The following is a 23,585-nucleotide window of genomic DNA, read 5'->3' on the forward strand; positions in this document are numbered from 1 at the left end:
AAAAAAATTCTAGCTTCGACAATTTTTTACCCATTTTCGATTTTTTTACAGTTTCTGATAGAAGATAAATATACCTTTTTAACAATGTATAAAACATGTAACTCGGTTAAACCACTTCGAATTTATAAGAGGTCAAAGTTAAAAAATTAAATTTTTTTTGTCATTTGCCCAACTTCGGCATCAATTTAAAGTATATGTTTTCAAAACAACATGCTATTTAAAAAATATATTCTAAGACTATATCTATTTCCCAATTGATCGAGGTATTTTTTTATGAAAATCACTTCAAAATTGGCTTAGAAAAAAAAATGTTTCGATTTCAACCCAGATACAGAAATTCGAACTTTTAGGTATAGAACAAAAATGTTGTTTCGGCACGTAGTAGGATAAGTTGGGCGCCCGGATTTGATAAAGGGTTTTTGTAGAGGAGCTCAATACAAACATTGTTTTCTTTGGGAGGGGGGTCTATCTCCCCCCGTTTAGGTGGGAGGGGCATTTTTCAAAAAAAAAATTATCAAAATAAAAAAAAATTATTAAAAAACAACGGCAACACTTACAGTAATAAATGATACCATTTCCGAAAGGCAAAATTGTGCATTTGATTCTAATTTTTAAATCAATATATAGTTTTCACGGTTCGATAAGGAATCAATTGAGGTAGTTTTCTGTGTGAGAAATTTTTTTTACTAAAATTCACAGTCTGGACAAAAATAGTATAAAATGAGTTTTCAAACATTTTTTTTCCCCTATTTTTAACTTTGAAATCGATTATTTAATAAATTATTGATAATATTATATTGATTTAAAAATTAGAATCAAATGCACAATTTTGCCTTTCGGAAATGGTATCATTTATTACTGTAAGTGTTGCCGTTGTTTTTTAATAATTTTTTTTTATTTTGATAACTTTTTTTTAGAAAAATGCCCCTCCCACCTAAACGGGGGGAGATAGACCCCCCTCCCAAAGAAAACAATGTTTGTATTGAGCTCCTCTACAAAAACCCTTTATCAAATCCGGGCGCCCAACTTATCCTACTACGTGCCGAAACAACATTTTTGTTCTATACCTAAAAGTTCGAATTTCTGTATCTGGGTTGAAATCGAAAAATTTTTTTTTCTAAGCCAATTTTGAAGTGATTTTCATAAAAAATACCTCGATCAATTGGGAAATAGATATAGTCTTAGAATATATTTTTTAAATAGCATGTTGTTTTGAAAACATATACTTTAAATTGATGCCGAAGTTGGGCAAATGACAAAAAAAATTTAATTTTTTAACTTTGACCTCTTATAAATTCGAAGTGGTTTAACCGAGTTACATGTTTTATACATTGTTAAAAAGGTATATTTATCTTCTATCAGAAACTGTAAAAAAATCGAAAATGGGTAAAAAATTGTCGAAGCTAGAATTTTTTTAATGGGTGAAGGTCCAAAAAACCATTTTTTGCCCGTAACTCCAGATTTTGGTTGTGTTAGGGGATTTTCAAATACCGTTTCGTATTCAGTGCGACTAGCTCTACAAAACCTGATAGGTCTCCGTCCGCGTATATTTTAAAACCTAATTTTTGTAACACCGTGTTATTATACTGATCAACAGGATGTTCCTGTTTTCACTAAATTGTATGATTACATACAATTTAGTGAAAACAGAAACACTTCTCGTATACAAAATAATTCCAACATTTGACGCAGAAAGTTTTATTGCCCAAAATATCGTAAAGGCCTTTACTACATTTTTCATACTATACTGAGTACCTACACTAAATCCAATGTCGCAATTTGCATATAAAAATGAGTAATATTAAAAAAGTATTTGGAATTTTCTGACTTATTTGAAGACCTATAAGGCTAAAAAAAATAAATGAGAATAAATGCCCTAACTCCAAATATACAAAAAAAAATCAAAATAGAAAATTTTGTATCTAGGGCCTTTACGAGATTACTACTCGGATATCGCAGTTGACACCTAAAATTGTAACAAACATGGATAAATTATTTAAAATTTTACAACCATCGAGCTTCCACGAAAACCATTATTTGTTCATATTTTGATTGGATTTGTTCATTTGATTGGATTTTTGTGGGACAGCACCCCATTTATTCGGCTTGATCCATCAAGCAACAATAACTTAATCTATCTTAAAACTAGCTAACTATGGGGGAATCGGGACAAGAATGGACTTGCTGATTTTAAAATAGTCTTACTTAGAGTTTTTCTTCGCAACATTTGAGTGGCGTTTGTTTGAGTGAATATCAAAAAGAAGAGGTCTAAGATTGCGGGGGCTAGTATTTAACTGTGGGATTATAAGGACAGTCAACTAACCCGGTGGAACGAAGGTGAAAAAATTGAATATCAGCTGTCTAGAAGAGAGGGCCTAAATAACTACCTTCAGGGACTCCGGTAGAAGTTGAAAAGTAAAATTTATATCAAAAGAGCGTTGGATTTGAAGAACATGGAGACCATGGGGAATTATGTAAAAGGTCGTGCTTAAATCAGTAGAGACAATATGGGCTTTCAGCTTCAACCCAGCCTCAAACACTGAAAAGGATTATAAGTTTTAAGAAATTTTTATGAAGCAATGATTTAGATTGTTCTAGTTTCTACTTTTCTTATTTTTTTTTTATGTATAGGTATTTTGTATTTTTTTTCTAAGTTGTTAAACTTTTTCCTCAAAAATGGCTTATAATTTTTTCAAAACTATTGCCATAAAGCACTTCCCCAAGACAATGGCAGTCATCATTATCTTGATAACACTGTGATAGTTTTCGTTAGTTTTTTTTTTCAGCAGAAAGTAGACAAATCGATTCTAGTCAATTCAGGTGTGCTTAACTCAGTGGTGACTTCCACCTTAAAAACTTGGATCAAGTTTTAGTGATTTATATTTCGAAAATATGATATAAGACCAGAAAATTCAAAATGCTGACAATCTTATAAAATTTTCGTGATATTCGTTAAAATTTTATCAGAACTCTATTATTATTTTAAGTATGCATCATATAGAAGTTATTCTGAACAATATTATTATGATTCGATCGCCTGCTGTGGAATCTGACTTATCTTTTGTCCAAAAATGACAATTTTTCTTGTTTTTTTAATTTTTATTTTATTTTTTGACAACGTCCTAAATTTGGATGCCTTTTGTGAAGAATCCGAAACTAAATATAAATAACACTGGTCCAGAAAGTTTTTGAACCTTAATTATACTTGTCCAAACGAATTCGGTGACCTGAACTCGAATCTGAATCGAATTAAAAATACATATTTAATCACATCACGTTTTTGAGAAATCACCGTTAGAAAAACATTTTTAAAATTTAAATTGATTCCAAAATTTAAGCGAACCTGTTTACATACGAAAATTATGAACTTCAAACACATTAATACAATCATTGAAAATGTTCAAAAAAAAAATTCCAAAACCTATGCAAAAAAAAACTCCCCTAATTACATTAAATAAATTCTCAATTTCATGGATATTATTCATTAAAGAAAAAAAAATTCTATAGAAATTTTAGGAATTCGTTATTAAAAACACAATACTTTTTTATTATTATTTCTTCAATTGAATACAAAAGAGCGAAATAAAACGAACTAATACATTCAGCCAACTGTGTTTTAAATATTTATTGAAGTTTTATTATTTCAAAATAATGAACTAAAAAAAATCATTATTTATTTGAAAAAAAAAAAAAAATATATATAATAAATAAATTCCCTACTAATCCTAGTTGAATCAGAATTGCCATCTATTTCAGGTTGCGATGGACGACAGCGAATCAATCGATAAGAACAGCCTTTACCATGAGCCCTTCAATGTAAATATGTACACAAGTGCGGCAAGCGGATGTTCCATGAATGATTTACAACGGCATCATGTTACACCCGACTATACAGGTATAATATATGTATTTTTTTTTTGTTTAATTTTCTTCTATATGTGTGAGTAAATTTTTTAATAACTAATTACTACCAAAGAGTAAGTGGTTGACAAAAAATTAATTTAATTAAATTATATCAAAATGCATTCAATTAGTAATTATATATGTAGGAGAGTAGATCATACAACAGATGATTTGGCTGACAACACCAACAATTGTTGTAATTTTATAGAATTTTTCTGATTTAATTAATGTGGTTTATTGTTGCACGTACGACATACTGGTGTATATATAAAATTTAATTGAGATTTAGGAACAATGAATATTATGTGTTACATTACATATAAAGGCCTGAATTTGTGCACATAGTACTTTCTACCACACTTTAGCTTCACATTGATGGCTGATGGGATACTTTAAATGCTATTGGGCACTTGGCATTATATAAAAATTAATCTTTTATTGAAATTTAAGTCTAATACAAATAAAATAATTATAGCTATAGTTAAGCTCTCTTTTTTATTTGCTTCTTTTTTTTTTAATTCTAAAGCTGGATTAATTCTATTGAAAATTATTTTTAACATTCTGGTTAAATGGTTGAAAGGATTCTGTAATAAAAACTCATGAGAAAGTTTAATTAAATTAAAACTATTGTACCGTGATACTAAAAATAATGTTGGTGGGTAAATACCTTTGAATTTGTAAGAGCTCGATTAAAATTATGTATGTAAATACTTTTACATTTGGGAATTATTGTTAAACCTACGTTTTTTATGTTGGATTTAACTAAATTACACTAGCACAAAGATTTCGGTTTTGAGTTTCAGAACTCGAATGGATAAAATTTTATAAATAAATAAATATCGATAAAATCATTGAACTTAATATCTTATTTTAAACAAAGGTATGTAAATCGAAGCAAAAATTAGAAATGACGGCTAAATAAAAAAAGATTGCAAGAACTTGCAATTGACAGTTTTTAGTCGTTTTTTTTACTTTTAATACATTGTTTGAGAGGGTAAAGCTCTGCAAGTTTTTACCAAATAAAAGTTTTTTTTTTAATTTTTCCTTATTACGTGGCCTTTCTTTATTTAATTTTAATACAATTTTTTTTTAAATTTGGTGGATAAATTAAAACATCTATGATAATTCAATTATTTTTTCGTTCCTACTTTTATTTTAAACTTTTTAAGCTATTTGTTTTAATAAAAAATATAAGTTCAAGATTCGGCATGGTTTTGGTTAAATTATGCTTGTGTTCAATTGCAAACAAAAGATTACAAAATAGTGTCACTGCAGTGAATTTTTGGACTAGCCTTGTGAAAAAAGTTATACCACGGTGCGCAGTATTATAGTGTATAGGAGCTGAAGTCAATGTTAACTACCACTTGAAACCAAATTAAAAAAAAAAAAAACAAATCACCTCAATTGTGAAAATATAAAAATTTGTGATTTTGGCATAATATTGAAGTTACTATTCTATGTAAACCATTATTGCTTATAATCTTTTAGTTATCAAATAATAAAAAACGATGAATTTCAATAGGGAATAATGTTTTAAATTTGTATAGCAAATTTGAAATCAAAGTACTTATGTATTTAAAATTGCTTTAGTTATGCTGCTCGCTATGGAGAACTAAGAACTAAGGTTGGGCTAACGAAAAAAAAATGATAACATTTATGTTAATTTGAGAAAAAGTGTAAAAAGAAAATTTTTTAAACTGACAAAAACCAAAAAATTTTCAGTTTTTAGAGGTTGGTAATTTGAAACAAAATTTGTTTTTTCGTCAAAATTTTTGAACTAAGGTGGAGCTAGCAAAAACAAAAAGAATGGAATTTGTTAGAATTACCATAGTTAAAAAAGGTTTAAAAAGTGCCTACTATTCGTGTACTGAAAAAGAAATAACCATTTTATATTTGTTTTTTTTTTTCCTTTGAAAAAAGTTTGGATAGATTATAATAAAAATTTAACTTTTCTAGGTGCTCATATGGCAAACAAAAAAATCAACGTTTTTTACACTTGAAAATTTTATTAATTAAAAAGGTCACTATGGTGTATGCGTACTATTTTTTTTAAATATGGAAACTAATTTACCCTTGTAACCACATATAGTTGGGAAGACGATAATAAATGGCGGTTTAGCCTGGACTAATCTTGGACTAACGCATCACATTATAAATCAACGATTTTTACACTGAACAAAAAAAAATATTTTTTGGCGTCTTTAAAGTGAATATAAAATAATGCTTCCATAATTTTTAAACTTCCATAAAATAAAGGTTAGGCTAACCTTGAGCAAACAAACCACGGTTATAAACTAACGATTTTTCCACAAGTAAAAAATCATGATTTTTTCGGTTTCTGGTATCAAAAAAAGTTTTTTATTGTATCTTTTAAAATAATGATGGAGTAAAGAAAAATAAAATTGGGCTATCCTGGGCTTTCGTTGGGCAAACGAACCACAGTGCAAAACCAACAATTTTTTTTAATAACAAAATTATTTTTTTTTATTTTTGAGGTGAAAAAAAAACCTTGGGCAATCAAACCAGGCAGGTTTGAAAAAAAAATTAGCATTCACATAGCCATCACCACCGCATTAGATAGAAAAAAATCACACATACCTAAAATAAAGTACAATTCAAAAAACACTTAAAAATGTTATGATTCTTTTAACGTAAGCCTCTTAATTTCTATCGAAAAGCAATTTTCTTCAAACAATTATTGCTTCTTCTTAATGTTCGGACCCTTAATAGGAAATTATCGACTACTTACATATTTGTTTTCCAAACTAAGAATTAGCTGTAAGTAAATTTTAAACAAAAGTGCCCTCATCTATGAAATTCTCTTTTTTCCCCCAACATTCATCATTCATGCTTCCTTTAAACAAAATATTTAAGGGGAATTAATCACCCCTCAAGCATGCAGTTAGTTTAAAACTAAATTATTTCAATGCACTTTTAGACATTGACCCTTGTTGAAATGTTAATATGAAATCTTCTTAATCATCATGTTTCCCAAGGTAACCTCGAGCTCATCAACTAAAAATTATGTAAAAATTATATCTCCTTAGTACGGTTTAATCTTCTTTCAAAACTCAATCAAATATAATTAAAAAGAAAAATAAATCTAATCCTTACAAAATATTCTTCTCCGAGCTTTTCATAATAAACTTATCGAAAACTTAAAAGCCCCAACCATTTCTATTATACAAATTATGTTCCACAGTAAAATTACAACCTGCCCTTATTCTTCTCTTCTACCAAATTCTATTGTAAAAGCAAATTGGCAAACAAAAACTCCCAGGTAATGAAAAATATTAACCGCATACAAATGGCGAACCCACTTGAGTCCTTTTTACATTTGAATATAAATTGCATTTGCCTCACCTCATGAATATTTTCTTCTGATTGCTGCTGCCCTAGCAGGAAAATTTTCTTGATATATATACCTACAAATGTTTATTTTTTTTCTTCATTTCTATAAAATGCAATACAAGCTAAATCCGTTTTTCCTCTCTCTGGTATATTTGGATATATAAAGAAACTTCTTAGTCAGGACATTTCATGTTAGTCATGGAAACTATACACAACACTACTATACTTGTTCCCAGTTGTACCTTTGGCAAACGCTAAAACTAAATAAATATTCTATCTCAAGGTCTCTCTATTTAAGTCCAGCCCAGGTTAAAAGGGAAGGCACAGGCACAAGTGTATTGAGGCCAAGCCAGGCAGGTACAGCGAGCAGAACATAGCACCCTCTGGCAGAGCACAGAACTCATGCAATGTCATTGGTCCTTTTTGGCCAAATTAAATTCATTGTTTCATTCAAAAGCCTTAAGGAACAGAGAGTAAAATAGAAGAAACAAAGAACAAAAAAAGTAGAAAAAAATAGTCCTCGGCAGAAAACGGAAAACAAATTTGCAGAAACTTTTCCCATTTGAAGTATCTTTCTCATCTCAAGCTTAGGACTCTTTCGCTCTGTCTCGATTCGATTCAGAAGAGATCCTTTGTGTGTCTTTTACTATATAACCAACCGAACCAAGTCTAAGCCTTCCCCCAACAACCTCTCCGCCTTCATTTGCTTGTTCTTGTTTTACTAGCTAAATCTGCTGGAGCACACGAAGGGTATAGTATTATTCATGGAATGACCCAGATTGCCTCGCGAAAATAATATTAACAGCAAATAACAAAAGGATCCTTTGGCGAAAATAAAATGTGGTATTAGGCAAATTCATTCTATGAAAGGAACTACACATATATAGATAGATACACACGATCCAGATCCACCACAATACTACTTATGTGGCAATAGCAAACACGCCATACAGCCATATAGTATACGAGTTGAATAAGGAAAATCTTTTTCATTACTTCTTGCCAATGATATAGGGAATACTTTTAGTTCTATACACGAGCGCAATAGTGCGGGGAAAAGTTTTTCGATTTACTCGCCACGGAACCCACACTCCTTAACTCAGCTTAGAAACATGTCCTTGGAATAATTTTTGTGTCACAAAATGTGGAAACGACAAAACTTTGGACGCCCAAAATTGTCTCATTTTTCTTGTGCAATGTTAAATTCTATTAAATATTAACTTTAACTGTGTGGGTTAATGTATTAGGTAGTGTATGGAGGAGGTAGATGTCATATGTGAATGAAATGAACCATGAAGACCTTCCAAAACTCATAGAATTCCTTCTATCATGCGCGAACAGGACTGTGAAAAAAAAAACTTTTGGCCACATTTGTTTTCATAAAGTAATAAATGTTTCTTTAGGTTTCTATTTCTATAAATTTCGGAAATCAAATTTTGAAACGTACAAAATAACGGCGAAACCTATTTTAAAATTAAGGTATAAGATATGATGAAGATGGTGATGGCGGCTTTTTATTCTATAGGGCAGGTTGAATTATTATTATTTTTTTTTTTTTTATAAACTTTTATTCTTATTCCTTATTCCGTGACCTTTCTTTATTAAATAAATGTTATCTACTTCGCTGGCTATAGGTCTTGTTTTTATTTTATCTAATCTTCTTTGTCGACGTTTCACGTGTGCTTACACGCTTCTTCAGAACTAAGATAAATAATTCTAAAAAATGCTAAAACGTATAGAATGAATACTTATCTTTAAACTTTAGATCTCCAATTGATTGGTGTTAAAGCTTGAACTACATCAAAACACAAATTCAAAAAAGTACAAAAAGAAAACACGATGTTTTTTCTTCCGCCCCCTAGTAGCTTGTTTGTATATCTCTCTTTCATTTTAAAAAAGTATTCGATTCAAAAAGCTTGAACAAGACCAAGCTTTCAATTTTCATAAAGTTTTAAAAACAAATACACTCAAACAATATTTTATATCCTTTCCGTAAGGTAGCTCTTCGATCACATAGTTCCTGTCATTTTGCAAAAAAAAAAAGCTCTTTTGACAGACAATTGAAATTTCAAATACAGTCGATTCCCTATAAGTCGTACTTCCTTTAGGTCAAATTTTCCTCTAAATCAATTTTTTTTACCGTTTAATGAAACCGCCTGCAGCAAAAAGATTAAATAGATTCCTCTTAGTCAAATTTCCCTCTAACTCGAACCAATTTTCGTCTTTCTAATCTTTTTGCTGGAGGCGGTTTCATTAAAAATGGTAAAAAATTTGAGTTAGAGGAAAATTTGACCTAAAGGAAGTCGAATTGTCACAGGACACGAAAATTGGTTCGAGTTAGAGGGAAATTGGACTAAGAGGAATCTACATATTTAATCTTTTTGCTGCAGGCGGTTTCATTAAAAACGGTAAAAAAAATTGATTTAGAGGAAAATTTGACCTAAAGGAAGTACGACTTATAGGGAATCGACTGTATTTGAAATTTCAATTGTTTGTCAAAAGAGCTTTTTTTTTTTTGCAAAATGACAGGAACTATGTGATCGAAGAGCTACCTTACGGAAAGGATATAAAATATTGTTTGAGTGTATTTGTTTTTAAAACTTTGTGAAAATTGAAAGCTTGGTCTTGTTCAAGCTTTTTGAATCGAATACTTTTTTAAAATGAAAGAGAGATATACAAACAAGCTACTAGGGGGAAGAAGAAAAAACATCGTGTTTACTTTTTTGTACTTTTTTGACTTTGTGTTTTGATGTAGTTCAGGCTTTAAAGGTTTTTTTTAGGTTTTTTCTCGCTTAAATACTTTGAAAATCAATAAAAAATGTCTTGAAAAAGACGTTTTCTGTTATCAAAATATTGAGTTATACTCATACACCCGAGTGGATTTAGTGCGAAGTGAATTTAAAGAACAGCTGATGGGAAGTAATAATAAGTCCACCTTTATTAGCCATTACCCTTATCCGATAATAATGTGCATTATGGATTATTAAGATTTTAGAGGCTCACGTTCTCCTGGATATGGTTCAGTTTGTGAAACTTTTTTCCTTCAATTTTATAGTAATACCTTACTATAATTTTACTGTTTTTATAATCTGATCTTTTTAAATCCTAGAGAATATCTATTCTTTTTGAATGGAAGACATAAGATTATTGATCGGTTTATTGTCTTAGATTTCATAAGAGGCAGGCATCCAATAGTAAAGTAATTTTTCACTATAGGTAGCTAAAGCTTGTTTGTCTTAAACCCATTGACTATTTAATTTATAATAAATTGATTGATACACTGTGAATATTATTCTAAGATTGATGTTTAGCTTTTTAGTTTTAGTGACTATATGTATATTCTGCAGGCAAGACAATAGGATGGTTTTGAAGCCTGAAATATTTGTCGAGTTAGTTTCTCTGTGAAGATATTTGTATACAAATTATTTAACTCTTTTTCATTTTTTTCTGGAAATAATAATCTGCATTAATTTTGCTATAATAAGTCGGTAAATTGCATATTTCTTATTACCTGACAAGTCTTATTCAAAAGACAGAAACTAATTTTTTAACATAAAATTGAATGTATTTAGGTATAAAATAACAAACAAAAAAATTTTTTTGACACAGCATTGTTATGCATAAATTTCTCTCTCATTCACTAAAATGCACTTTCTCTCTGTTTTATTATTTTCATTTAGATGTTCCGGATATTGTATGCCAGGAATATGCCGTCCCACATATGCAGGACCTCATCCCCAAAATACCGGGTGGATATGTTGGGGTACGCATGACACCGCCACCACCACCATTGAATAATATATTCCCAAAACCGCCACCACCGGTCCCACCGCCACCCACAGAGAAATATTATGCAGCCACAGCGATTTGTAAGCCAATACCGAATGGCAATAGCAACACTGGCACTGGCATTGCATCCAATACCGGCACCGGCACCAGCAGTCTGATGGGTGTTGGTGTTTCAACTGGAGTTGGAGGTGGAGGAGGAACGGGGGTCAACACGGCAGCCACAACTCCGACCGGGACGATAAATTCAACCCCAACAGCTCCACCGATGAATCCTTATGGTGATGTCGATGCAATTTCCACCGACGAGGATCTAATACAGCTGCAGGAATTTCCAAGGCAATCCTTAGTTATTGTCGAGAAATTAGGCTGTGGTATCTTTGGTGAATTACATTTATGCGAAACCAAAGGATTAAGGTAAGGACTTTCCTCACACACATACATTTCCATATAAATTGATACATATACATAAATGCTGAACACATAAATATTCATATCCTGTATATTTCTATACTTTGGAGAGATAAAAGTTTCTTCTTAGTGGGCACACTTGACATGTCTGCGTATCTTCCCCCAATCTTCTATGGTTATTCCTCCTTATCCTCTTTCCATCATCTTCTTCTGTTGTTGATAAGGACTTTGAAGGATTTTGTTGTAGGATGTTTAAATTTAATACACACAAAGGTCCTTTTAAATAAGAGGAGAGTGATTGCGGTTATTGAATACCAAAGATAAAGTCAATTCCTAAATTGACAGCACACAGTGGGACCAAATGGCTGTCTGATGATGGTCTGACCATGGTCAACATAACTTTTAATTTATTCTATGACTTTGGTTTTGACCATATTAAACTTAAGCATGGATATGTCAGCTTCGATATTGGATGAAGGTAATAATTAAGATAGACAAACAAGGATTTCGGGGGCTTGTTGGCTTCGGTAACGGTCAAGATGTCATTTCTTGTAATATTGTATCGTGACATATTGCGAGCTTTAAATATTTTATGTCACAAGTAGGTAAAGGTTCATAAATCAAAGAAAAACCATTGTATACCTATGGATTGGTAGTTTTTGACAGGTTTGATAAGCTGAATTATTAATTTTAATGGTCTCTGTTGAATAGTGTTGGAAATTGTTTTTTTTTTATTTCATTTTTGTAATTATTTTGATGGGTTATTATAAATGATTAATGGAACTATTTTCTGATACAGACTTGTGCATACGATGACTTTGCATGTTAACTTATTTGAATTAAAAATTAAATAATACAGTGGTATGCGAAAAAAAGTATAGCTTTTACAAAAGCCAATAACGTGTTGCGTATATTTAATTAAAAATATTCTACCAATTATTTTTAAATGAATACTTTCATTGACCTTAGCGCGTTTTTTAACAATAATTTTGACACCAAACAGCGAAAAATATGTAATTCAACAGTCATCAAAACATAAAATTCTTGTTGTAAACACAACAACATTGGTTTTGTACATTATAAGCAGTTAAAAATTTTGAATTCAATAATTTCATTTTCTTGTAAAAACACTTTGAACAACACTGTTTGAATAAATTAATAAATTATGGTTCATGTAATTGAAAATAATTGCGAAAATTAAGAAATTAATTCTATTAATTATATCTAATAATATTTAATAATTTTCTGTCATTTTAATAAGATATATAATACTCAACCATAAAAACCCGTCGCCAACACCTCTGCTTGAATTATTAATAATTATTTAGAATCTTAGTTTTATTATAGTAAATAGTGTTCATGATATTTATTTTATGAATAATTGAATTCATAAGCAAAAATGTATACAAAATTATTAAATTATATTAATTTAATTTATGATATTTTCACAAATACATATATGTTTTAAATTATTTATCTATTAAAATTGCAATGAATATTTATGATTTTACACATAAGGAAATTAAAAACAATAAATAAAAAAAAGTACGTATACACCACAGTGATCATTTTTATAAATTGTTTTATTTTTTTATATTTTGATATTAATAATAATTTTTACTTTATATTATTGTTTTTTGTACATTTTTAATGCATATTTTTATACTAAAGAAAGTATTCGTGATAATCTTTGTTTTATCTGAAAAAAATTAAATCTTACTTACCAATGATATTGATCGAATTTCTTTTTTTTTTTTTTCAATTCATAATGAAAGTAAATAATTAAGCAAAGGAATATTGTGAAATAAGAATTCAATCAATCCAATTGCCATTAAAAAAAATTATTCAATCTTCAACATGGTAAAAAAGAAAGTAAACAATCAATGCTTTAAAATTATTAAAATCAAAATTATTTTAATATCTTAACCAAACGCAATAAACATTTAATAACTATTATTATTATACATAATGGAGGTCAGATTTCACGTATAACTTTCAAAATAGTCTTTGGGCTCTAAATTTATTCCGAAACAATGAACTATTACACATTCCGTGTGTGAGATTGGCGTAACCTATGTTCTTTTTTCTGAAACTGAGACATGAACGCTAATGTGTTTGAAATTCTAAATTATATTTCACAACACCCCGAAGTGTTTTTTCTCATACTCAGTAGCTACTCATTTTTCATTTTATTCGCAAAACAATAATAAAAATTACACAAGTAAGTATTTGTTTTTTTTTTCGAATAAAATAAAAAAATGATTAGCTACTGAATTGTAGAAAAAACAAGGCTTTTATATAATAAATGATAAAAAACGAGGAATATATTGAATTTCTCAAACATTTCAATATCAATTCTAAACTGTAGCAAGAATCAAAGCAAAGGAACTTAAAAAATACTTTACGTTAAAGCAAAAATACGTACATATATGTAATTCACTACATGAAACATTTCAGGCAACAAAAAAATGTTATGTTTAAATTCCACGATACAATCTTAAAACGACAAAAATAACTTGTCATTTTCTTCCTGAATACATAAAAAAAAAATTGTAAGTACCTACAACGTTCTTATATTTAATGAGAAAATTAATTAAAATACCTCAACCATGACAAAAATTCTTCAGCATTTCAACAGTTTTGGATTGCCTTCATTCAATCAAATTTAAGTCTAACAATAACCAACTTTTATGAAATTTTCACTATAGATTCCTGGAATGATGAATTAATTTCAAAAGAAAAATTTAATTAGCTTCAAATTCTTTCCGTTTTTCCGCAAAACAATATAAACCTAGGTACTACATTGTTTTCAAAACAAATGAAACATCTATTCTGCTCTCGGTAACCACTTTGATGCCCCAATGTTCCATTGTGCTCTAAGACAAATATCACAAGTCAAAGTTTACCTCCCATTTTGGCCTTTATTTAACACACCCGTATCTATAACATGACCCTTTTATAAACTTCTAGTCAAACAATACACATACTCTCTTATAAAGCCCAAGTCCCTAAATCTCCAAAAGTCGAGTTAAAATCCATTCTAACCGCGAATACGCTCAAATAGACCATACACTCTGTCCATGTTAACCACATTTAAAATGATCCTCCAAAGTCAGCATTAGCAACCAAATGCTAACTCACACACAAACACACATACTCTATGTTCACATGCATACAATATCCTGTATCGTCCCATTCTAAACCATCCACACTCTAACCCCAAACTCCGTTCTAGTATTTAATTAACAAATATGTACTGAGATTCAGTCATGTAAATAAATTTGCTTAATGATGAAAATTCTCAAATCTATCTCTATATTCGTATCTGTTTTCGTGCATATGTATGTGTGTTAAATATTCTCTCTAAGGGCTCATCATCCATCTATCTATTCATTTCATCGCATTTTATCCATCTATCCATCTCGTACACAGCTCGAATCTAGTTGCGGTTGCAACTTTACGTCCTGGTGCTCCAGACCACATGCGAAAGGAATTCCGTTCGAAGGCCAGGCACTTGGCACATCTTAATGATCCAAATGTGGCCAAAATACTGGGCGCCTGTCTGCGGGACGAGCCAATTTGTATGGTTCTCGATTATAGCAATTGTCTGGGCGATTTGAATCAATTCCTTCAGGAGCATATAGCCGAAACTGGTTTAAAGGGTGTGCCCAACAAAAGTTTGAGGTAAGTTTTCTAAAGTGTGAGTCAGTCTAGGAGATATAAAAAATTTATAAAAATATCCCGCAAGAAAAAGACAAAAACAAAAAAAAAAAACAAAAATATTATCCTCTGATGAATAAAATAGATAAAGACAAACAAAGATAAGGATATGGATATACAATTTGAACTAAACCAAGCCAAAGACAGTGCTGTCGAAAGATGTGTATTATAATACTATTTTATAGTTTTGAACATTTCAGTGAGTAATGAGAAATATTTTTTAGGGTAACATTAGGATGGTATGGAATAAAACAAATTTGTCAACTTTCAGAGCATTAGAAAATAGAACCTTGTAAGTCATTTATACTTTATATTTTGAGTTCTCGGGCTATTCCATCCAACTCTCCAACGATGTTTTGATGATGGTGGTTGGATTAATAATTTTTGAAAAAATTGTTTTCGAAGTCAAAATTTTGAAAAAATAAATTCAAACTACAAATAAAATTGTTTTCTAAATTCAATGGTCTTATAAGTAAAAAAAAAACTAGATGCGTTGTTGTTTTGGAGATATTAAAAAAAAAACAAAACTACTTTTTTTTCTAAGAAATCCTTTTTGTTTTGTTTTTCGGTAGTTGGACTTATGGTAAAATAATTTATTAAAAATTAACTTTATTATTAAAATTATCTATTATTTTTTCAACATTCACAGTTTTATGAGGTTACAATAAAGTGACAAAGTAGGTACTGACTTAACCCTAATTTAATAAGGAAAGGGAATTAAAAGGGTGATTCTTGGTTATATTCTGCGAAGTTGATACCGTTTAGTTACTATTTAAGAAAACCCTTACTTAAAAACAACAAACAAATGTTTTGTTTGAAAAGGGTTTTAGAAAAACAAACTTTATTGAAAACAAAGTCAAAAATAAACTTCATATAACTAAAAACATGGTTCTCTAAATTAATTCCTTTTAAATTCTGAAATAGTTTCAATTCTTATATCTACCTTACTATTTGCTTCAAAACTTTACCAAAATCAAGAGAAAAAGAAACCGATAGTGCCAGCACTGTAAGGAAAAAACTTTCTCTCCCGCACCATGCACCGCATATACGAAAACTGTCTGAAAAATAAAAATAATAAAAACCTCCGGATGTTATCGAAAATAAAATGTATATCTAAATACCCCATCTCTGTTTATATATCTCCTTTACCAATATGCGAAAGACAAAGTTTTATTGGAAATGTTAAACATAAAGTTTTTTTTTTCTTCTTTTTTCTTTTCCAATTTTTTGTTTTTCTATTTTTTAATCTATGGCTTTGCGCAAAATACAAAACTTGGACTCCATCATATTTCCTACAACGACAACGACAACTACAACAAAAACAACAATAACAACAAACCAACCAACCTCTTCTCTTCTCTTCTCTTCAAAATGGACGGACATATCCCTAAAGCTATGGATGCTTAGTTTATATAGCAACACAAATTGCATCAGGAATGAAGCATTTAGAGCAAATGAATTTTGTTCATCGGGACCTTGCAACAAGGTAAGCTTAAACTGTTTTTCCTTTAACTTCTCCTTTATTTTAGGTACTTTCGTTTCCCTCCTTTCCCTTAGCGAAGAGCTTATCTGCTCCAGGCTCCTACAGGGATATATGTATTATTTATATGGGGATTGTGTTTTTGGGGATGCTATTTTGTGTGAAATGGATACCGGAAATAGGAAGTGTATCTCCAAATGGTTTTTATTTTTTTTTTTTATTTTTATGTTTTATGATCTATTGATTCATATACGATTTGTTTGAGTATACTTGGTATGTGGATGGTTGTATTGTATTTCGGAGTGAGAATGGAAATTTAATTGAAAGAGCAGTCGATGTCTTTGGTCGATGTCGATATTTCTATCGATAGATGATGTGATGGCCATAGCCACTAGCTATATTGGAAAATGTAATTTTGTAAGGTTTAAATATCCAATTCGATTGATGATGGTTTTAATTATCCAATGTGATTTTAGAGTTGGAGAGGAGGAAAAATTGGGGAGGATGCTATTTTGTATCAAGGGACATGATAGAGAAAATATGTAAAGATAAAATGAATGATGTTGATTGAGTTTCAGAAAGTCTCTTTATCTTCAAGCAAATGGAATTTGATTTTATGTTTTCAAAAGTCAACTCAAGATTGAAAATTTGATCATTAAATTATGAGAACAAAATTATTTAGTTACATTTATGCATATTTGGAATGTAGAATTTTTGGTGTTTAAGTGAAAATTAAAATAGTTAATACCAACAATGGGAAATATTGATTTTGTTCAAATAATAAATTGATTATTTGTGCTATATCAAAGCCGTGGAATGTTAGATTGATTTTGAACTCTTAGTTGTTAGAATGTTAAATAATATTATTTAACAAGAATGTTTCAATCTAAAAGCAAAATAAAACTCATGACGATGACGAAATAAGACATTCACACTTGTTTAAATAAATAATATTGTATAAAATATGTACATATATGTATATTTTAAATTAGTTAGATTCGATTGATTTTTAAACAAAAACGAAATTTAAAACTAGATACGCTCCCTACATTTATAAAAAAAAAAAAAGGTCTGAAAGTAAGACATGATATCGTCACCTCAGGACCATCTAACTCGATTTTCGTTTTGAGATATTTTTTTTATTGGTTTTCTTCAGTAGCAATAAGCAGATAATTAGTTTTTCGGACCTAGTATTGTTATAGTTTTGTATTATCATTATTTTGAGGAAAAAAGTATCTGCCAACACAGGAATAAGTGTTGGCAATTTTATCAAATTTCAGTTGACGATATTTTGTGCCCGTTTTAACGCGGAAATTCATAGTTTACGACTTATATGAAAATTTATTTCACCACAAATTTACTTAGTTAATGATGTTGCAGAAACTTCAAAACAGACAATGACAAAAGAAAATTGAATTTCTTAAACATCTCGAACTGGCTTATAATAAGTTTTAGTCTAGGTACGTGGAATAAATCCCACACATGTTACAGACATACGAAAGATGTATTCCACGATTGAAGCATGTTAATTTCCAATTAAACCTTTTGCCGTAGATTTTTAAAAGTGTAAGAAAAGGTTGCCTCTTTCATTTTGACTTTCACACTATTGTCGAACAAGAGCTTATTACATAGAGTTGCTTTTTAATAATTAAAACACTGATTTGGGTTCAAAAAAGTTGGTCCTTTCGTTTAAGAAAGCTTGAATTATTTTTCCTAAGAGGTATGTCCTTGAAAAAGGTTTTGCAATCCAGTTTCTGGAGTTTTTCAATTTTTATGATACAAACTTAAACTTAAACTCTACAATGTAGAGGCCACATTCAAATTTAATTAAAGTTCTTTCGCCAAATATGACAACCTGACTTGAACATTCATGTTTTTTCATTTCTAAACCAAAAATATCAAAAAAATAAATCATAATTTTTTTTATAATCAACAACCACTTTAGTCAAAAAGGATATTGATCAAAATGAACGATATCTAGTTCTTAACTATTTCATTGTTAGAAAAAGTCATTCGATATATGTACATAGGTACTACTTTCAAAATCTTCTCCTCAAAAACATGTCAATCGATCAATTTTATAAACAGAACTAATATTTTCTCATAATTAAGCTTGATTGAAACTCTTGCTTTAAAACAACATTCTCGACTTTTGAAACAAGATTGTTGAAAAACGTTCTTTTTTGTAAATTTTTAAATCTCGATAAAACTTTATGCACTAAGAGCTCTCAACATTTAACCAAATAGCTAAACTTTTACTCAAAACTAAAAATAAAAAAAAAAAAAAAAAACACAAAAGAAAACAACAACAGATTCAACCACGAAAAATCTATGAAATTTCAAAAGTCGGATATAATCGACAAAGAAACCTTCATTCTTCTACGTTCTACCTTTACAACGAACGTCATTAGCTAACACAAAAATAAAGTTCTAAAGCTTCTTCTGACTGGTATGCCAGACGGTCCTTCGGTTTCTTTTAAAATTACGAAATCAAGGACATCTGCACAATACCCGAACGGACATTAACAGCTTTATTTGGCGATAAAAAGTTCCTTTTGCTGATGAAGCAAAATACCTTTCCTTTCCTAAAAGTGTGCTTCAAAACAATTGTTTTCTCAAAATCCTCTCTCTACCACCTCCCAATCATGGTCATGTGTCCACATTCACAATCGAAAAGCAAAAGCACCAGCAACAAACCCTTTCTTGAAGTTTCATTGAAAATTAAATCTTCCCAAAGTGTCCAAGGAGAATGTGATGTCTGCAAACTTTTCGTCGCTTTATCCCAAACCGCCCAGAATTATATAAACCATCATCACTCCCTCCATCATGATGGTTCTGCTTTGAAAAACCTCTTGTTGCTCCTGCAGTTGGATGCTGATGCTGATGCTACTGAACTGCTCCTCCTACAAATTGTCAGCCCTCTCAATGAAAATAACTGAACATCGGGTTTTTATAGTGCATTCCCCGTGTCCACCCGGCATGGAATAACATTTACTGCCCAGACCAAAGCAGCTCAGTTCAGTTCGCCTTCGCACTCCTTCACCCGGAATGGCAGTGGCAGCATAGTCGTTTTTAGTGTTGTTGGCGTCATCGGTCGTCGTCGGCAGTAAAATGGTTCCTGCTCCTGGGTTTCTCTTATAAACTAAAACCAAGCAAAATCAGGAGCTAGGAGGATGAAGGAAGAAGCATTCCAGAGTAATTTTTACAAACATTTTTAAAATTCATTTGTTTGCCCACAGGATATTTGAATTTGCCAGCGAAGGCGAAGCAGGGGCAAAATGGTTGGATTCGAATTTATTCAACCAGAATAATTCTGTCGACAGAGAACATTAAACATTTACATTTCCTTTTAGCCCCCAACTTCAATCCCAACTCCCGGCTGTGTATACTGTATATGTGTGCGAAAATGGCAGTATCTTCTTCTACAACCCCGTCTAGCTGTCCGTCCATTTGCCACATTAATACACTCCCAAACAAACACACAATTTCATTTACTTTACGGCCTAGACCCCAGCCAAAACTTTACATGTACATTGTACACAGTACAGTAGTGATCTATCTGTACGTGTATTGTGCAATGTGCAGGAACTGAAAATGTCAAAATGAATTCAAAATTCGAGACATTTTGGAGTTGGATTTCATTTATGTGGTTAAACTTGGGTTTGTCTGTCTTGAGCTTTAAGTAGAAAGTTGGTTGGGGGTAGAGAGGCAAACAGCCGTATAATAAAGTGAACAGATTTTTCCTTTGTTTTTGTCACGCAAGGAGACACTGCAGCTATGCACTCGCTGTCACAGTATTGCCAGTTTCCTTTATTTTATGTTAAAATGCATTAAGGGTTTTTTGCTGTTTCATAGAATAGTGAAAGGGGGTGCCTGAAGGGGGGAGAGGAGGTAATCATATTTTGGGGCGGCTTTCAGTTTTGTAAGGACAAAAAACTGGTTATGGAATTTTCTGTGGCACGTTGAGTAACTCACACTCTTGTCATTGAAATTTGTAGTACGAATGGTAAAGGCTTCTTTGTTTTGAGACTTTTTTTCCACCCCTAAATGGCATTGTATTTAGACGATAACTTCAGAGGAGTGTCATTTACAAGGATCTACCTTGTGTTCCAAATGTCAGTAACAGAATTGCGGTTTCTTTGCTTAGACTGATTTGACTGAGTTGAAGTTAAAAATAAAACAATGGTAGGTATTTCCTTAAAGGAATCTGTAAAGTTAATAATGAACTTTTATGAAACCTTAAAAAATCATGTGGTGCTAATTGGTATGAAACAATATCTTACTAAGAGCAACTTTACTTGCGATGTAGAAAATAAAAGGCATTGTAAGGATTTGTAAAAAAAAATTAACTCTGAATAACAACCGAGGGAGAAGGAGAGTGTCTGTTTTTCTCTAAACTCTAAGGTCCGAATCACTGAAGAAATTTCATTCTTCCTCCAAACACTTTTATACATAAGCATTCTGGAAACCATAATTTGTTTTCTTTGAAAAATTAATTTTCTTAATAATACTTCTTCTTAATACGATTAGTAACTTTTTTTGGCGTACCAATTTTGTCCTTGAAAATTTTACATTTTTATATATTTATCTGCTACATTATTTTTTCATGTAACGGCTCTTCTAATTAGTTTCATAAAATATTCATTGCTATAAAAGAAGTTTATGAGCATAATTTGTTTGGAGGTTTAAACCAAATAATTGAAAAACCTATTTTAATATTATCATTTTATTTTTACATTTCTAAAAAAAAGCTTAAACTGTAATTGTATTTCTTAAAAACAAAACAAAAGACCATGTAAAAAAATCATTTGAAGTAAAAATAAAATGCATCAGCGACGATAGAAATATCAAATATAATATATGTAGGTATATAAAATTATACAATGGTGTACTTATACTAAAATTATGGCAATTCGTCCAAGATTTGCACTTCCGATAGATCTAGGTAGCTATGTTTTTTAATATTTGCTTCCAAATAACACTTGTACCCACTTTATTTTTAGAATTTTCCAAAATTCTACAAAAATGTACAACACTCGCTTGGTTTGGAGGTTTAATGAATTTTAAATCTTGTTTCAGCCATTTAAAGAAAAAGTTTTATCTTTTTCTTATTTATTTCATTTTATCTAAATTTGAAGATCCAAATCATTTAATGTGGAAGAGCATTTTTCTATTTCATTATTATTAGAACATTCATTAAACGCTTAAATATAATAACCAATACTTTCACAAGCGTTTCTGTCATTTTTTCTTATATACAAATTTCGAATAAATTATATCCAATAAAGAGTTGCCCCAAAAACCATTTTCTTAAAACTGATCCAAACCTATTTCGCTAATAAAAGTATTTAAATCACTTTCAATCCTAATTTCATCGCTGTGAAATTCATCAATCAATTTCTACAAAATGTATTTTAAACATGTGTAATATCTCAAATTGGCTGACGTTACAATCACATGGAAAAAACACTCATTTTTAAATAGCTGACTACATTATTTTCTCTTTTGTGAGGAAACCATCACTCACAAAAGTCATGTACACGACACGCAATTCTATATTCTGGCCAATTAGAGTAATGCATGTTCTCCCACCTTCATCGTCCTTAAACCATTTAACTTCAATGTTGAATAAGTTAAAACCTAGGTGACAATTTTAATAATGTCACTACCACACACAGTTAAAGCAGTCAAAATAAAAACGAAAAGAAAAACGAAAATAATAAAAATTCTTACAAATTTCTTTTATGTCCTTTTTCCAATGAATGTATGTTTGAAGAGATACGAAAGGAGGTTGCTTTTTAAAGCACGCCACGTGTCGCCTTTGAAATTCCCATGAATATAATTAATGAGATTTTGAAAAATGCCTTTTACGGGTGAATGTATGTTTTGTCGTCATCGTTTTCGTATACTTAAGGTACAACTTTTTTCTTAAAGCCAGCAGGGTGTCTATCACCCCACAGGACTCTCAGTCTTGGCAAGAGGGAAAAAATATATATGAAGGGAAAAAAATAAAAACTTATTCCACAGAAAAGCAAGTTCCCATGTTGGGCGCCATTTAACGCAACTGGTATAAAATTGCTGGTGTGGCAAACGAGCCATGAAATTTTTATCTTACTCTCTGTGTGTATCTTTGCTTTTGAATTCATGGTGCCGATTCATGTGAATATATATATATATATAATATCTCATAGATTTCGCAAGATTCTACAGCTATTACATAGCAAATTAAGCCCTGTCATGTGTGGGTGTCAATTTATTAATGCAGTTGGAGGGTTTCCAGTGTTTTTTTTTTTATATTACTTGTCGAAATATAAGACGACGCGGCTAGAAGTCGACTTTAATTCTTTAACTTTCTTAGGTTCATGAGGACGAAGAAGAAGAAGAAGTAAATTCTTTTTTCTTACACCATCATCCACAAAAAAGGACATAAAAGAGCATACACACGCTAGGATACTGAAGGATTCAGCATTTTTTCCGTTGTGTCTTTGCCTATTTCTGTTCAATGCTTTGGCGTATATTTTTTTTTTCAATTTCACTTAACCCCTAAAGGATCTTCGGTTCGACAAACACCAACTGGCAGTTTTGACCGGGATCGACCTTACTTTTAACCAAAATACAAATATACTCTTATTTTTTTAGCCGCCTCCGCTCTCCAGCTGAACGTAAACACTTACGGTCAACAGGCATACATTATTCAATCGATTGGAATTAAAACTGAAGGCAGCCGAGAGTAGAAAGCCGGGTTATCCTCGACATCGGATATAACCCTTCAGCCTGTCCCGTCGATATTTGTGGAACTGGGATTGGGTTTAGTTGTTTTTGTTATATTTTTTTTATTTTGTCCTTTCAGCGTTTGTTTGGTCGAAAAGGGTGGATATGGAGCAGCAACAGAAGATTTTTTTTTCTTCTTCCCAGCTCCAGCTTGCTGTCGAAG

The 23,585-nt window shown here is 30.7% G+C and overlaps 1 protein-coding gene across 6 annotated transcripts in view; it reads left to right on the forward strand.

The window, feature by feature from the left end:
- Positions 1-23,585, forward strand: part of LOC129914783 (discoidin domain-containing receptor 2-like) — a 229,691-nt gene that overhangs the window by 112,777 nt on the left and 93,329 nt on the right. For 2 of the 6 annotated variants that reach the window (XM_055994174.1, XM_055994173.1), the window contains exons 11-14: positions 3,739-3,895; positions 10,935-11,457; positions 14,884-15,135; positions 16,565-16,657. In XM_055994174.1, the coding sequence (XP_055850149.1) occupies positions 3,739-3,895; positions 10,935-11,457; positions 14,884-15,135; positions 16,565-16,657 (1,025 nt within the window). Of the gene's footprint in view, positions 1-3,738; positions 3,896-10,934; positions 11,458-14,883; positions 15,136-15,199; positions 15,545-16,564; positions 16,658-16,728; positions 17,705-23,585 lie in introns of those variants that run through there. The other 4 variants (XR_008772248.1, XM_055994176.1, XM_055994177.1 and 1 more) reach the window with 4 other exon arrangements.

Source organism: Episyrphus balteatus, chromosome 3 (assembly GCF_945859705.1).
Source record: "Episyrphus balteatus chromosome 3, idEpiBalt1.1, whole genome shotgun sequence".
Classification (NCBI taxonomy): domain Eukaryota; kingdom Metazoa; phylum Arthropoda; class Insecta; order Diptera; family Syrphidae; genus Episyrphus; species Episyrphus balteatus.